Source organism: Erpetoichthys calabaricus, chromosome 18 (genome assembly GCF_900747795.2).
Source record: "Erpetoichthys calabaricus chromosome 18, fErpCal1.3, whole genome shotgun sequence".
Lineage (NCBI taxonomy): Eukaryota > Metazoa > Chordata > Cladistia > Polypteriformes > Polypteridae > Erpetoichthys > Erpetoichthys calabaricus.
The window spans coordinates 76,835,421-76,852,231 of record NC_041411.2 but is presented as its reverse complement, the minus strand read 5'-3'; the positions used below and the strand labels follow the sequence as shown (position 1 = coordinate 76,852,231).

Below are 16,811 nucleotides of genomic sequence, written 5' to 3'. Positions count from 1 at the left end.
TAGCCACCGACAGGGGCCTCCTGGACAGCTCCAGAGCCTTGGACTGCAGTATGTATGACACACCCGGAAGTGCTGCCAGAAGAGGGTGCATTATAAAAGGGGCCGCCTCACTCTATTTGAGGAGCCGGAGTCGGGTGGTGGAGGACAGAGCTTGCAAGGAGAGAGGAGTGGAAGCAGAAGAAGAGAAAGAAAAGAGAGAAGGAAGTATTGGGCTACTTTTTGGGGCAAACTCACTATTTTTAGCTTTACTTGGGCTATACATTTTTTTCAGGACCTGGAAACCTATGCTACACTGAACAGCGTCTGGTAACACTAAAGTACTGAAAGAGTGGGATTGAGTTTTGAGTGCAATGCTTACGACTGGGTTGGAGGGTTCAAAAATAACCCACAGTTACACAGATGATTTTTAAAAGTAGCCCAAAAAAAAAAAAAAAACGCAACCCGCATTAGCCCACTTTTCCCTGTGGAAACCAATCCAAAAAAAAAGCCCAATTCCACTAGAAAACCGTGGACTGAGTCACTTTATTACAACAACAGTGTTTATTTACAAGAAAAGAAAAAAAAAATAATAAAGAATAATAACAAAGGAAAAGAAATATTAAATCCATACAGTCTTATAAAACACGGCCATATAATCAGTAGACTTAGGATTACTTCATTAGCCCATCACAGCGTGTTGTTTTCATGGATGCATCTGTTACTTTGTAACGCGCACATCCTGAGACACATGTGACCCACATGGCGGTCATCAGAAATAACTGGAAGGATGTCACGGGATGTGACACAAAGGCCACCACTGGCACCTCGTCAGCTCCAGGGTTCAAATTCCAGGCCGGTCTTTGGACACTCTAGATGTTTGGTTATTTTCAAATAATCACAATGTGCACATCCTGAGATGTTAATGACCCAAATGGCATCCCATAGCAAATAATTATGGGTTACAGTATATATTTTATGAGGGCCACAATGGAGCAGCTCTTAGCCGTGGTGCTTCCCCTCTCACACTGGTGGTCGAATTTCCACGTGGTTTGTTATAGCAAGTACTTCCAAAGAACATGTGTGTGAGGCCGACTGTCTGGTGTGGGTGTGTGCCATGTGATGGAGCAGCCCCCCTGCCCCCCATCCAGACTTAGTTCTTGTCTTACCAGGATGGGGGGTCTGGCCACCCCAGTTCTAAAACCGTAGGTGGCGATGAGCGGATCGATGGATCGGTGTTAATTGCTTGAGGATCTCAAACTGCACCTTTAAATGGACTCCGATGGCAACACAAATGAGACACGTTGTAAACCAGCTGGGCAAAAATGAAGTTGTTTTGCTTTGTCTCAAAAACGGCATCATTAGAAAGAGAAATTCTTCAAATGAATGAGCTCTGATCCGACTGCCGTAATTGAATGATTGGTGTTAATAAGCTTGTCCTGAAAGCCTGGCTGCAATGATTGAGTCTGTTGGCAGCGGTGCCTCTGCTCAATACAAGTGACTCATAGGTGCCAGCTGCGTGGGCGCTTCGGGGCTTAAAAAAGGGGGCATTCACACTGTCAAGGATCTGAAATGGAGCAAACACTGGCATGCTTGGAGAAAGCTTGTGTAGGCATGGATTATTATTTTCATGGGACTGCACAGAATGAAATGCCAAATAAATAAATATACAACATAAAGTGTATAGATAGATAGATAGATAGATAGATAGATAGATAGATAGATAGATAGATAGATAGATAGATAGATAGATAGATAGATAGATAGATAGATAGATAGATAGATAGATAGATAGATAGATAGATAGATTTTAGTATAGTAGGCAAGATAGATAGATAGATAGATAGATAGATAGATAGATAGATAGATAGATAGATAGATAGATAGATAGATAGATAGATAGATTTTAGTATAGTAGGCAAGATAAGATAGATAGATAGATAGATAGATAGATAGATAGATAGATAGATAGATAGATAGATAGATAGATAGATAGATAGATAGATAGATAGATAGATAGATAGATAGATAGATAGATAGATAGATAGATAGATTTTAGTTTAGTAGGCAAGATGGGTGTGAGCCCTGTTACAGGTATAGACTGTTACCAACCCAAATGATTAGTGTGTGCCCTGTTATGGACTGTTATCCACCCAAAATGCTTGGTTTGAATCCTGTGATGGTGAGTGTGGGCCCTGTTATGGACTGGTATCCGCCTATATGGTGGGTGTGGGCCCCATTATGGACTGGCACCAACCCACATGATTGGTGTGTGCCCTGATATGGACTGGTATCACCCTACACGGTGCGTGTGGGCCTTGATATAGGCTGTTACAAACCTAAATAGTTTGTGTGGGCCCTGATATGGACTGGAATCTACACAAATGACTGGCGTGGGTCCCATTATGAACTGTTATGTACCAAGCCACATGCTGGGAGTGAGCCCTGTTATAGACTGTTACCAACACAAATGATTGGTGTGTGCCCTGTTATCGACTGTTACCCACCCAAATGCTAGGTTTCAATCTTGTGATGGTGAGTGTGGGCCCTGTTATGGCCTGGTATCAGCCTACACGGTGGGCGTGGGCCCTGTTACAAACCTAAATAGTTTGTGTGGGCCCTGATATAGACAGGTACCTATACAAATGATTGGTGTGGGCCCCATTATGGACTGCTACCAACCCAAATGATTGGGGTGTTCCCTGTTATTGACTGGTACCAACCTAAATGTTTGTTATGGGCCCTGTTCTGGACTGTTTCCCACTCACATGGTCATTATGGGACCGCTTATGGACCAGTATCCCAGTTAGAGCTGCTTCCTGCCCTGCACCCAGCGTTGCCAGGATAGACCCCAGCCCCCCTAGATGACTGACTGACTTTAATGCATCAAAGATAACCTTGAAAACACATCTCCGCTTTGATAAAATTAAAGAGAACACCTTTAAACTTGCTTGGCTTCACTACAGTTCAGCGTTAATCCTATCGATAAAGTTTCAGTGTCCCATTTGTGGGAAGTGACTGACTAATGTCACTTAAGGTCGTACTTTTAGGGACTTCTGAAAGTTACAGTCTAAACACATAAGTTGTCAGCTCTTTAAAGATTTTCAAAGGCGAGCCAGAGTGGAAGTTGAAACACAGCAGAAGCGTACAACAGGAATCTAATCCTAAATAATTTAGTTGTTTGCTCAGGCGCGCTGCTCGCTCTACGTCATTCGCTTAAAGTCTGAAAAAGCAGACATCTCTTATGGTTTGCAGCCTCCTTTTATACTGCGGCAAACACGCCAATGTGCCATGTCCATAGTTCAAAAATGGCAGCACCTGTAACGAAACTGAACAAAACAACATCACTGAAGTAATGATACAAACGATATAAATAAACTATAAACTATTAAAATACTGTAACTCAGTAATGCATTCTGACACAAAGAAATGTAAAGCAAAATGCAAAGGTGAAAGGATGGTGTATAATATGTAGCCCATTTAACACATGCCAGGCAGCATCTCTGAGATGGGGAAGCACCCTGAGAAACCCGCACTGAATGACGTCGTCAAAGACTGTGACACAAAGGAATGAATAACAATGAATTGCCTTAAAATAAAACAAGAGAAATATTTAAAGACACTCCAAAAAAATCTTAAACAGTTTTCACTACTATGAAAGCAGTGACCCACAACCCCCCGACAGGTCTTGACTCCAACCTCTTCTTCCATCCAATGAGGCTTCTCCCCAAGCTCTGCTCCCGCCTCCCAACTCTCAACTTAACATGTGGTCCGGCTGCTTTAAAGCCCCTCCCCTCCTGTGGTCACTTTTGACAATGTCACAGTATGGGGTCACAGCCAGGGTCTAATGAGAAACAACCAATAAGAACTCCCTCTAGTGGCCCCTGGTGTCCCTGCATCCCCCAGATATCAGAACCTCTCAAGAGGCTCCGGGGCAGCTCTTCCTAATCTGGGACTGAGTGGCACCACAAGCAGAAAGAAAGCTGCCAGCTAGCGACATTTAAAAGCCACTGTGGTCCCCCATCTCTCTAACATGGATTGGGTGCTGCTGCCTTCATCCACACTGGCCAGAATGTCTTCTGAATTCCTTATAAAAGGTCATCACATGTCAACCTACTGTCGGGCCGGATATAGTCAGATATGTAATTGTAATCACACATTTAATTTGTAACCTTTGTAAATCAAGTGTTGCTGCTGAAGGAAGAGAGTTTGCCTTTGGGGTCCAAAAAGTGCATCAATCAATCAATCTCTCATTCTATCAACTATATAGTGCCATTCACATCAATCTATACACATAGTGCTATTCGTACCTACATACTATAGAGTGCCTTTCATATATATCTGTCATATAGTTCCTATCTATCTATCTATCTATCTATCTATCTATCTATCTATCTATCTATCTATCTATCTATCTATCTATCTATCTATCTATCTATCTATCTATCTATCTATCTATCTAATCCTGCCAGCTACGCTAAAATATCTATCTATCTATCTATCTATCTATCTATCTATCTATCTATCTATCTATCTATCTATCTATCTATCTATCTATCTATCTATCTATCTATCTATCTGTGAGTGTTGTAATAACAAAGCAAAGACAGTGAGAAGTTTTGGGGCATATAACTGAAGTCTCAAAAAGCAGAGAAATAAAACGTAGGTAAAGTGTTAAGTTGCATATTTTCAGTCGGGAGTCTGGATATGACAAGCAAAGATGGCGGTCCTCTGGTTAAGACCAGTTCTGGCAAGAAGAGAGGTGTCTAGGTGGACAGACACCTGAAGTGGTGACAAATGAGGAAAAGCCATCATTCATCTGGTGAAAAAGAAGGTATTATTGTAGAGTGCCAACCTTTGGAGCGGTCACCAGAGCCCTTAATCTGTCCCCTATGCACATGTGTGTAACAGTGTGTTTGTGTGTCTGTATGTATATATATATATATATATTGTCAATGTCACTAGGCATAGATAGGCTGGCAGCCTGGGATGGTTCAAAATCTCTTATCTGGCTGCCAGGCCATGGACTATTTGCTCCCCTAATAGAATAGGTGGCAGTGTTCCTGGGCTACGGTGCCTGAATAGATACCCACAGGGCAGGCTGGGAATTGCAGTCCCATGAGACAGCCCTGTTGTGGTCCGTGGGTGCCGCCATGGGGGGATCTGCAGGAACAGACCATCCCAACTTTAAAGAACTTCCGCCAAAGTTCCTGGATACTATGTGGTGGCATTGGAAGTACTAATGAGCCCGGCATAAAAGAAGCCGAGTTTCCTGTATGGGTGGTCAGAGTCGGGATTAGAGTGGATGAGACTACTTGGGAGGTGTGGAAGGAGACAAGAAGATTTATATTAGTGGAAGGAGATGTACTGTAAAATAAAAAAGTCATTATCTGTTTGAACCCAGGACTGTGTTGTGTAGTTGTGTTTGGGGGTTCAGCTATGCCCCCTATGTGTGTGTGTATATATATAAATGTGTGTGTGAGTGTGTGTGTATATATGTGTGTGTGTATATTTATATATTATATAGTGCCTCTTTACACATATATGTGTGTATGTGTGTGTGTGTATATATATATATATATATATATATATATATATATATATATATATATATATATATATATATATACATCCATCCATTTACCAACCCGCTGAATCCGAACACAGGGTCACGGGGGTCTGCTGGAGCCAATCCCAGCCAACACAGGGCACAAGGCAGGAACCAATCCCGGGCAGGGTGCCAACCCACCGCAGGACTATATATATATATATATATATATATATTATATATATATATATATATATATATATATATATATATATATATATATATATATATATTCACGGCATTCGTAGTCTGTGTCACAATCTGATTGTATGGGTGGTTACCTACCAGGTAACGCTTGTGGTTGGCCAGCAATCTGCTAACATCCGCCACGGTGCCCTCAGTTTGTGAGGAGCAGATCATAGAATGGTTGAAATAGTTTACTGTCAAATAAATGCAAAGAGTACGCGACACGTGTTTCGCCCTCATTCTGGGCTCATCAGGCGTACACACTCCACTGCACTCCCTCTCGGGAATCGAACCTCGGACGTCAGCGCCAGAGGCGATGCCCCTAACGTTGCGCCACGGCGTGTGGTTCGTTTATTTGACAGCATGTAGATCGGGGTAATTACATTCACGGCATTCGTAGTCTGTGTCACAATCTGATTGTATGGGTGGTTACCTATTATTTGACAGTAAACTATTTCAACCACTCTATGATCTGCTCCTCACAAACTGAGGGCACCGTGGCGGATGTTAGCAGATTGCTGGCCAACCACAAGCGTTACCTGGTAGGTAACCACCCATACAATCAGATTGTGACACAGACTACGAATGCCGTGAATATATATATATATATATATATATATATATATATATAGTCCTGCGGTGGGTTGGCACCCTGCCCGGGATTGGTTCCTGCCTTGTGCCCTGTGTTGGCTGGGATTGGCTCCAGCAGACCCCCGTGACCCTGTGTTCGGATTCAGCGGGTTGGTAAATTTATTTGACAGTAAACTATTTCAACCATATATATATATTATATAGTGCATTTTTACACATATGTGTGTGTGGGTGTGGGTGTGTGTGTATATATTATACAATGCCTTTTTACACACATATGTGTGTATGTGTGTGTATATATATATATATATATATATATATATAAATATTATATAGTGCCTTTTTACACACACACACATACACTCATATATATATATGTATGTATATATACTGTATATATATTATATATAAAAATAAATATCTATCTGTCACTTTGTTTAAACTGGTGGCTAACACAGAGACTCAGTGGTCCCACTTTTTAATTTATTTTTGTGGCATTGTGCTCTCCTCCCATACCCCAGAGCCGCCCATGTCGGGTTAACTCGTCCTCAGGTGGGGTTTGCACATGGCTGTGCCCTCCAATGGGCTGCCTCCCCCATCTGGGTTTGCCACCCCTGCCTTGTCCCCAGCACTGCTAGGCCTCAGGATGCGGACACACAGAGAGACGCTCGCTGGTCCTGCCTCGTGTCTGCTGCGGACTGGACAGGCTCTGGCAGGGATAAAGTAGATTGAGTAAATATATGAACAGATTATTTTAATTTAGGCTCCAATAATAACCAGTCATAAACAATGTCTAATTTTTAATGAATCTTTCTATTCAATAATTACTGTAAATAATAAGACTGTAATGGTCCTGTCATTTTGTATTATTCTGCTCCAGTTAATATGAAGTAATAATTCATGACATTTATGAGCTAACACATGCCACTACCACTTGAATTACTGCTTATTTTCTATTAAAAATGTATAACCCTGAAATTAGAGGCTGCATCAGTGTATTTTAAATCACAGACGGACCAAGTGCCAGCAGGTGCGGAGCGGGAGGAGCGCGGTCATCAGCGGCACGTGTCCGCGGCCGCCGCGTCCTCGGGCCTACAGACAGTATCTGAAGGAGATGAGTCTGCGTATTTATCATTTATTTAGCAAGTCATGTGCCAGTTTGCTTCATGCTGCAGTACAAGTCACTGCAAGTCATTTCTTTGTTGAGCAGCATAATGCAACACATACGGCGCCTTCAGAACGTATTCTGTCCCCTTCTCGACTGTCATATTTTGTTATGTTTTAGCCTTGTGCTAAAATCATTTCAATCACATTTTTACTGCAGTTTAGGCCCCTAGGGCAGCAAGTCCAGCCGGGAGTCTTCTTGGGTCTGACATGATCAGCTTCACATACCTGGATTTGGGGATCTTTTCTGCCATTCACCTCTCCAGCTCTGTCCACTTGGATGGAGACCATTGGCGGATGGCTATTTTCAGGCCTCTGCGTGAGATGTTCAGTTGGGTTCATGTCCAGATTCAGTCTGGGAGACTTCAGGACATTCCCCAAGTTATCCCTAAGCCACCCCTGTGTCGCTTTTTCTTTGTGCTTAGGTTAGGTTAGGAGAAGAGAGACTAAAATAATGTTCTGGTATACTGATTCAACATATTAATCAATTTTGTTCGTCTTTGAGCCATCTGTTTTAATTTACACCATAAAATCATAAATAATGTTAAAAGATTACAACAACAACAACAACATTTATTTATATAGCCTTCTTAATGGCTTCTGAACACTGCCTGGAAGTCGATAGCTTAGAGTCCACTATGACTCCTAAATCCTTCTCATAAGGTGTACTCTCGATTTTCCGACCGCCCATTGTGTATTCAAACCTAACAATTTTACTTCCTATGTGTAACACCTGCAGCCACTGCGGCCCTCCAGGACTGGGACTCTGAATCCCTGGTTTATACTTTTAAAATTTATTGGTATAAAAGCTTGATATTTAACTATAAATAAGTGGACAAATCCTACAAAAACCTTATACAGGCAGTCCCCAGGTTACATACAAGATAGGGACTGTAGGTTTGTACTTAAGTTGAATTTGTATGTAAGTCGGAACAGGTACATTATTTTAATAAATGCTATTGTTGACCGACTGTAACCAAGTGCTCTGCCAATGAATGATGGAGTGTCACCTCTCTCTGACCTTTTTATTATTTCTAGTTTATTTTCCATGATGATGGTTTTTCTCTTCTTTACTGTATCATCAGCACTTGCATCAGACTTGTGTTTCTGGTCAATGCTGGTTGACGTTCCCGCTGTGTCCTTGATAATGGACAAAACACATGGGACATAATCTAAGCCAGTTACACTTACAGATAAACCCAATGAAAAATATACATAATGAACAAAAGAAACATTAATATAAATAAATGATACAAAATTAGACAAATCAATGAAGAAATACCAGAGTGAAACCCACAATGAGGACCGTTGGAGTCACATTGTGTGCACCCTTTGTTTCTGTGAACTAAATGGCTCCTACAAAGCAATCCCTCAGATGCTAGCTGGGATGAGATCGAGAACCTTAGATCTTTAGAAAAGTCGAGTGTCAAGAGTCAGCATCATTATTCCCTAAACCAGGGGTGGGCAGCGTCAATCCTGGGGGGGCCATAGTGGCACTAGGTATTCTTTCCAACCCAATTGCTTAATTAGAAACGAATCCTTGCCGATCTCAGACTCTTATTTAATTTTAAAGCTTGTTATTCTGCAATGTTAGATTCTTATATCCTAGATTTTTTTTTCTTTTCCGGGGATATCATCCTAATGATTTGAAGTCTAAAATGGATAATGTTCATTCCGTGAAATTCTTCTCTTCAGTGTTTTATTAAAACAAACAGTGCAGGATGAATCAGGTGTCAATGGAAACAAGTTGGATGGAGAACTTTGCATCTTATTGTTAATAAGGAGCCAACAAAACAGAGAAGACTAAAATAAGCAATTAAAGGTGGGGACCACTAAAACGAAGCATCAAAACGTCACTTGAGCACTAAGTGCTTCATCCGCCATAACTGACTTCTCATTAAGAAACTTAGTTTGGAACAAAAACCTGCAGCCACTGCAGCCCACCAGGACCGACTCTGGCCACCCTTACCCTAAGCGATACAGCAACTATTTACATAGTGTGAGAAAGGAGCTATATAGCACCCGACCCGGCACAGACTGATACAGAGGCACGTGTAAAATCCAAACAAGACTTTTATTTTCTTCAGCTGGAGGGCATGTCTTCCCCGTGAACCCCCCAGCCACAACACAGTCCCAAAAGCACTGAACCCACAACACACAATCCTCCACCTTGGCACTTGGCAATTCTGGCTCCTGAGTGGTGGATGCTGGCACTTTTTATAGCCCACCTGGATTGATCACCTGTTGCCAACTGCACATTCTGGGCGGGGCTGTAGAGGTGTCCAGGTTGGCTCCGAGATCCATGCAGCACCCCCTGGCGGCCACCCCAGATCCCCACAGGGTTGTGGAGAACTTCATCTCCCATGGAACCCTGCGGGAAACTGAGGCACCAACGTCAACCAGGGAGGCTGCCACCAAGCATCCCGAGGGAGGTACTGAGGAGCCCATGGCTGCTCCCCCAGAACATAAGTAGAAGGGGCGTCCCAGCCGGGCATGGGACCCGGCCACCCGCCACAATGGCATTTACAATACAATACAATACAATTTATTTCATTTACATTGTATTAGATATTAAAACTACTCTACAAGATGAGTTAAAATATTTAGGACTATTTGCGTCGGTTATATGCAAATAGTACACCATTTTATATAAGGGGCTTGAGCATCCGCAGATTTTGGTATCTGCTTGGAGGGGTAGTCCTGAAACCAATCCCCCGTGGATACGGAGAGCCGAATGTAATTGGAAGTCTTAAATTATAACATGAAAAAAAGTTTTAACTTTCACTCTTGCCTATTCTGGTACTTTAATTGCCTGGGGTCACAGACAGTATTTAACTCCAATAGAGGTCGATCCTGACAGTGTGGTAAGAGGATGGGATTTGGGGAATTCTGTCATGGTCCACGTAATAAAGAGTCTAAAAGGGAAATTAGAGTCACCTCAGGACACTGCCACGATGTAAGAAACATCTACAAAAAAATGACATATTTTACAGTGTTAAGCTAGTAGTTTACTTAACTCATTAAGGGCTAATTATATTTTTCTCCTTTTATCCCAGGGATGAATATTTTTGCGAAAAATTCCATTTCATGAAAAGCACATAAAGCAATGGTTTCACGCAGAAATCAATATAAAATACGTATTTTTGCCAATTATCACTATGTTGTATGTTCCATGAGCCACTACAGCATGTAAATTCACGTAATTATTAGATAGATAGATAGATAGATAGATAGATAGATAGATAGATAGATAGATAGATAGATAGATAGATAGATAGATACTTTATTAATCCCAAGGGGAAATTCACACACTCCAGCAGCAGCATACTGATAAAGAAAATATTAAATTAAAGAGTGATAACAATGCAGGTATACAGACAGACAATAACTTTGTATAATGTTAATGTTTACCCCCCCGGGTGGAATTGAAGAGTCGCATAGTGTTGGGGAGGAACGATCTCCTCAGTCTGTCAGTGGAGCAGGACGGTGACAGCAGTCTGTCGCTGAAGCTGCTCCTCTGTCTGGAGATGATCCTGTTCAGTGGATGCAGTGCATTCTCCATGATTGACAGGAGTCTGCTCAGCGCCCGTCGCTCTGCCACAGATGTCAAACTGTCCATCTCCGTGCCTACAATAGAGCTTGCCTTCCTCACCAGTTTGTCCAGGCATGAGGCGTCCCTCTTCTTTATTACATCCCTGAAAGACACTTACTGGAATAAAACAGCTTGAAGTAGTCGAGTGGTTGGTAATCCATAGTGTCCGCCAGCACTCTGTATCGTTTCATGAAGTCCAGCTGCCAGTTTGCCTCCCACAAATCTACGTCTGTGTAGTCCTCCCAGGGTGAACGTTGCCATAGACACATCAGCTACACGAACGTGTCCAGCACTACGATTAGCTGGGAACCGGTCAGCTGATGCAAGCACCTGACTTTCGTTTTCGATCTCCAGATCACTTGTATCAAAATCAAAGTTTGATAAGTGTCTGTGTAGTCCTCCCAGGTGAACGCTGCCATCGGCGTGTCAGCTGGTGACTGATCAGCTAATGCAGGTACCTGACTTTCGTTTTCGATCTACAGATCAGTTGCATCATAATCGGAGTTCAGTAAGTCAGAGTCTGGTTCAGCAAGAATACTAAATAAATAAATAAATACATGGAGTATTTTGCTTTGTGCATTCCCTTTGCTCTCTTGCCTGATGTCGATGCCATTCTTGACACTGTTCACTCTGCGCTACTCACACACATGCAGGGATTTGACATCAAGTCAACGAGTCTAACGATCCTCGTAGCAAAGAGGGTCTACCTGTAACGTAATGATGAGTTTTATCGACATTTACAGCTCTTATTGCTCTCTGCCTCTGGATATCGACTTTAGTCGATATCTGCCCTCAACCCCTTGTGTCGACAAAAATTGACATCCACCCCAAAAGAGTTAAAGTGGATGAAATTACGGTTAGGGGTAGGGTAGGGGATATGGCATGCACTGACACACTTAGTTTCTTTATAAAAATTGATGTTAGACCTCAGTGTCATAAGCAGTTGTATAAATATACTTTAAACCTTAAAATCTATGAAATACATAAATAAATAGATGAATAAACCCCTAAAACAAGGTCTCTCCTCTGGAGAATAAATTGTTTTAAAACTTTCTAAAATTACTGTTTTATTAAAAAAGATCTGTTCACCCAAAAAGGCTTTAAAACTATTCAGATCCATAAAAACCTTTAAACAAGTTAATTAAAAGCCCTTTCACTCTCCTAAATTGGGACAATCCGGTATCAAAACATTAATTTTATTTTATTTACTGTAAGGCGTTATATACATACTTTTTTTTTACAAAAAATAGGGTCATTTTAGGGTTCTAGGTTTAATTAACATTAGGGTTATTGAAGATCAGGGCTAGGGTTACTAATTTTAAGTTTAGAAATGTGGTTACGGGTAGGTAAAAATAAAGAGAATACATATAAAAACGCTAATTAACATCAGGGAGTCCCATCAAAATTTGAACATCAGGGACCTTCTTTCATGGGCCTTAAGATTAGAATAAGGGTAGGGGCAGTGTGTCAGTAATCCAGCCATTTATTTATTTATACTGGCCTTGGGTTCAAATATTAACATCAGGGCCATATTTACCATTTTAACATCAGGGCTGGTATAATACTCTATAACCTCAGGGACTAGAAAAAATAAATAGGGTTAGGGTTAGGGTTAGGGTTTGAGGAGTTGGTCCCCCAAGGGCCGGAAGCAAGTATAAATCCAGCTCACTGACTCCTAAATTAAAGTTTTAATTTATTACCTGACACCCACCCGTATCATCACTATTCCTATATAGTATAACAATGTTCAAAACACGTACACTAAAAGCCAAATAATCTTCTGATTAAACATTAAATAATAGGAACATTAAAATCTGTTAAAATTTGTCTTCCAGTAACATTGTTCATAAGCAAACTTTTAAATTTAAAAGATCAGTTTAAAATTTGGATAAATAATAATACATAAAGAGAGCATGAACTATGTATAAAATTAGGTAGTAACATTATTATACTTAAACAGAGGGAATTTAAAAGAGGTATATAATGGAGCCCCCAAGAATAAACGAGGAACCTCAGGGACCCATCTACATTTCTCTTTTCTAATAAAAAATTTTGGGTCGAGACGTGATCTTCTTGGAAGACATTTCGACATCCTGCGAGAGACACTTTAACATCCTGCGTGATCTTCTTGGAAGACATTTTGCCGTCCTGCGAGAGACACTTTAACGTCCCGCGTGATCTTCTCGGAAGACATTTTGACGTCCTGCGAGAGATATTTTAACGTCCTGCGTGATCTTCTCGGAAAACATTTTGACATCCTGCGACAGACACTTTAACATCCCATGTGATCTTCTCGGAAGACATTTTAACATCCTGCGAGAGACAGTTTAACGGAGAGACACTTTAATGTCCCTCGTGATCTTCTCGGAAGACATTTTGACATCCGAGAGAGACATTTTAACGTCCTGCGTGATCTTCTCAGAAGACATTTTAACGTCCCGCGAGACAAGGCAGTGAGACAAAAGGACAGCAGCTGTACGGGCTTTTAAATGATCGACGCGCAGCATGACAAGCAGCAAATCCGTCCGCATCTCCTTAGCGTTGGTTCAGCCCCAAACTTCACAACACAACCGGCAGAAATGTCGACACTGGGGGGTTGTTTGAGCGAAACAAAGCCCCCTAGTAATCTCATTAAGATTAGGGTTATGCTCATTCCTGCCATTCCTTCTCAGATCCGTTGCTCATTTCATTTTTTTCCCCGTTTCTCTTTCAGGCCCTGCAGCCAAGAAGAAGTATGTCAGCTATAACGATCTTGTCATCTAAAGAGTTCCATCTACAGGAGAAAGTGTAAGAGATGGACACTTGGTCACTGGCCCCTCTGGCATAGACCTCATCCTGTCCTGCGCAGTCACGGCTGCCTCCTGGAAGAGAATGTTTCAGACGGTGCGGAATTTGTGGGGGTCCATAGTTTTTGAGGACCCTTCATACGTTTGATCTACTACATAAAGACCTCTTTCGTTCAAAAGCAAATTAACGAAGTCAAGTTCTTGGGCGTTTGAGATGCAGCCTCTCAAGGAAACTTCAAGCCCAGGTCAACGTCTACTTCTGAGAGCTCAGCAGTCAGCAAAGAGAGTCGACCAAGGGCCTGTTTCCGTCTTTACATGTACTTCCAAACTGCAAGTTTTACAAAACTTCTGTAAACTTTGTGAAATTTTTTTTTTCTTTCAATTCTTCATTTTTCTTTTTGACATAACTGTCGTTCTTTGTTGTTCCAAACGCACCTTTTCTTTCTTTTTTTCTTTTTGCTTCTTGGATGCACAATTTATTAAAGCCATATTCTTCTCTGAAATCCAACTTTTCTGGTTGTTTCTGGTCCAATGCGCATTCCTTTTGGGATTTCTTTTGTAGATGTTAGTTTGGTGTAATTGTGGCTCATCCATTTTGTCGGGAAGCTCTGGTCATCGACTGAGTATGGAGTGAATAGACAGACAGACCACCTCGATCCTCAGCATCTGATTGGCTGGAAAAAAAATGAGCTGCATTGGGGGCGGGGTTTGGGGTTAAAAAGAACTCACCAAGGTGCACAATGGAGTCTAATGCATGCCTGATATTTTTTGATGTTACAGATGGAGTTGGAAAAATCCAGCCTATTTTTGTTCTTTTTATTTATTTAATTTTTTCCTTTCTTATCTTATCTTATTTTATTTTATTTTTTTTAATAATTTCTGATATTTTTTACACAGAGGAAATATGGCTTTAAATTTGTCTTGGAGTTTCTTACTGCCCTGCAACTATGGAAAAAATGGTGAAAAGGACTTTAACTAAAGCATGTATGTTTTATACTGTTTGTACTAAGTATATTTACGTTGCCCTTGCTGCTTATGTGCCAATATTGTGGAAGACATTTCAGTTTTGCCACTCATGCAAGTATACCGTGATATTGTCCAAGAATGTATCAACATAAAATAAAAACCATTTGGTTATCTTTTTTATTCCCTGCAACAAAACACTTTGTATTTACTGTTTTTTTTGTTTTTAATTGAAGTCTACAGTAACAATTCACATATACAGGGTGGCTCAGGAAACGGAAAATTTTGGAACTGGGTGTTGGCGACTCAGGCAGTTGTTTGGAACCGATGCCACCTCGTTTAGAACCCCTTGCCATCAGTTATAATGGAGCAGTGGAGTGGTGTGCAACGAGCACTCGCTGTGAAAGCTTTTTATAAGAATGGCGATAGCAGGACTGCTATGCAAAGGGAATGTCGGCGTCATCACCAGTTAGGACATCACGTCTGCTCATGTGATTACAACAAAGAAACGTGTTCAGCCTTAAAAAAGAAGAAACCCCCAGGTGGAGCCACTTCACATACGGCCCAACAATCAACGATTTTTTTGGAAGGCGCGTCATTTCACGCATCAGTGACATTCTCATGGCCTCCAAGATCCCCAGATCTCACTGTTTGTGATTTTTTTTCCATCTTAAAAGCTAAGTGTGCCTCACATGTCCTGCAACCATTGCTGAACTAAAAAGGAGGATGGAAGAGGAAATCACTGGCATTCCTCTTGACGTGTTACGTCGAGCGATGCAGAATTTTCACAACAGGCTGTCAGAATGTGTACGGAGAAATAGACAACACCGTCATGAGGTTTTCTTCAAAACATAAAATTAATATTGATTCCCATCATTAACTGCATATCCTGTGCAGTACGTGTCATCATTACATGTATTTTGTACGACATTTATTCACGCATTGAAAATTTCCCCTTTCCCTGTGCCACCCTGTATATATCTACTCTCTCTATATAAAAAATCCTAGGCCTAAAAGTGCAACGATTTTGTGCAACGATTTTATGTGATGTTTATGTGCCACGTTTTCTGTCACACTTTAAATTGGGCTTATTTTAAAACCTACATATATAGATAGATAGATAAGAAAGGCACTATATAATTTAGATAGATAGATAGATAGATAGATAGATAGATAGATAGATAGATAGATAGATAGATAGATAGATAGATAGATAGATAGATAGATAGATAGATAGATAGATAGATAGATAGATACTTTAATAATCCCAAGGGGAAATTCATATACTCCAGCAGCAGCATACTGATAAACAAACAATATTAAATTAAAGATTGGTAACAATGCAGGAAAAACAGACAATAACTTTGAATAATGTTAACGTTTACCCCCCCGGGTGGAACTGAAGAGTCGCATAGATTGGGGGAGGAACGATCTCCTCAGTCTGTCAGTGGAAATATATATAAAATATATAAATATATGTTTGGTATCATTCTTTTCAGAATTTCTATAATAATATTATATACAGTATATATTATGTAATAATAATGGGTGGCACAGTGGCGCAGTGAGAAGCGCTGCTGCCTCGCAGTAAGGGTTCGTTTCCCGGGTCCTCCATGCGTGGAGTTTGCATGTTCTCTCCGTGTCTGCGTGGGTTTCCTCCCATAGTCCAAAGACATGCAGGTTAGGTGCATTGGTGGTCCTAAATTGTCCCTGGTGTGTGTGTGTGTGTGCCCTGTGGTGGGCTGCCGCCCTACCCAGAGTTTGTTTCCTGCCTTGCACCCTGGCTCCAGCAGACCCCTGTGACCCTGCAGTTAGGATATAGCGGGTTGGATAATGGATGGATATAATAATAATAATTATATAATAATTATAATAACAAAAATTGCATTAACACACAATAAAATAATCGTCGGTGTTAATTAATCAATTCATTAATGCAATAATA

At 41.1% G+C, this 16,811-nt stretch overlaps 1 protein-coding gene across 1 annotated transcript in view; it reads left to right on the top strand.

Annotated features, from left to right (window-relative positions):
- LOC114668449 (metabotropic glutamate receptor 7) overlaps positions 1–15,064 on the top strand; it is a 507,860-nt gene extending 492,796 nt beyond the window's left edge. Inside the window, exon 10 of the mRNA XM_051921002.1 lies at positions 13,831–15,064. Within this exon, the coding sequence (XP_051776962.1) occupies positions 13,831–13,880 (50 nt within the window). The 3' untranslated portion in view covers positions 13,881–15,064. The remainder of the gene's footprint in view (positions 1–13,830) is intronic.
- Positions 15,065–16,811: the final 1,747 nt, after the last annotated feature.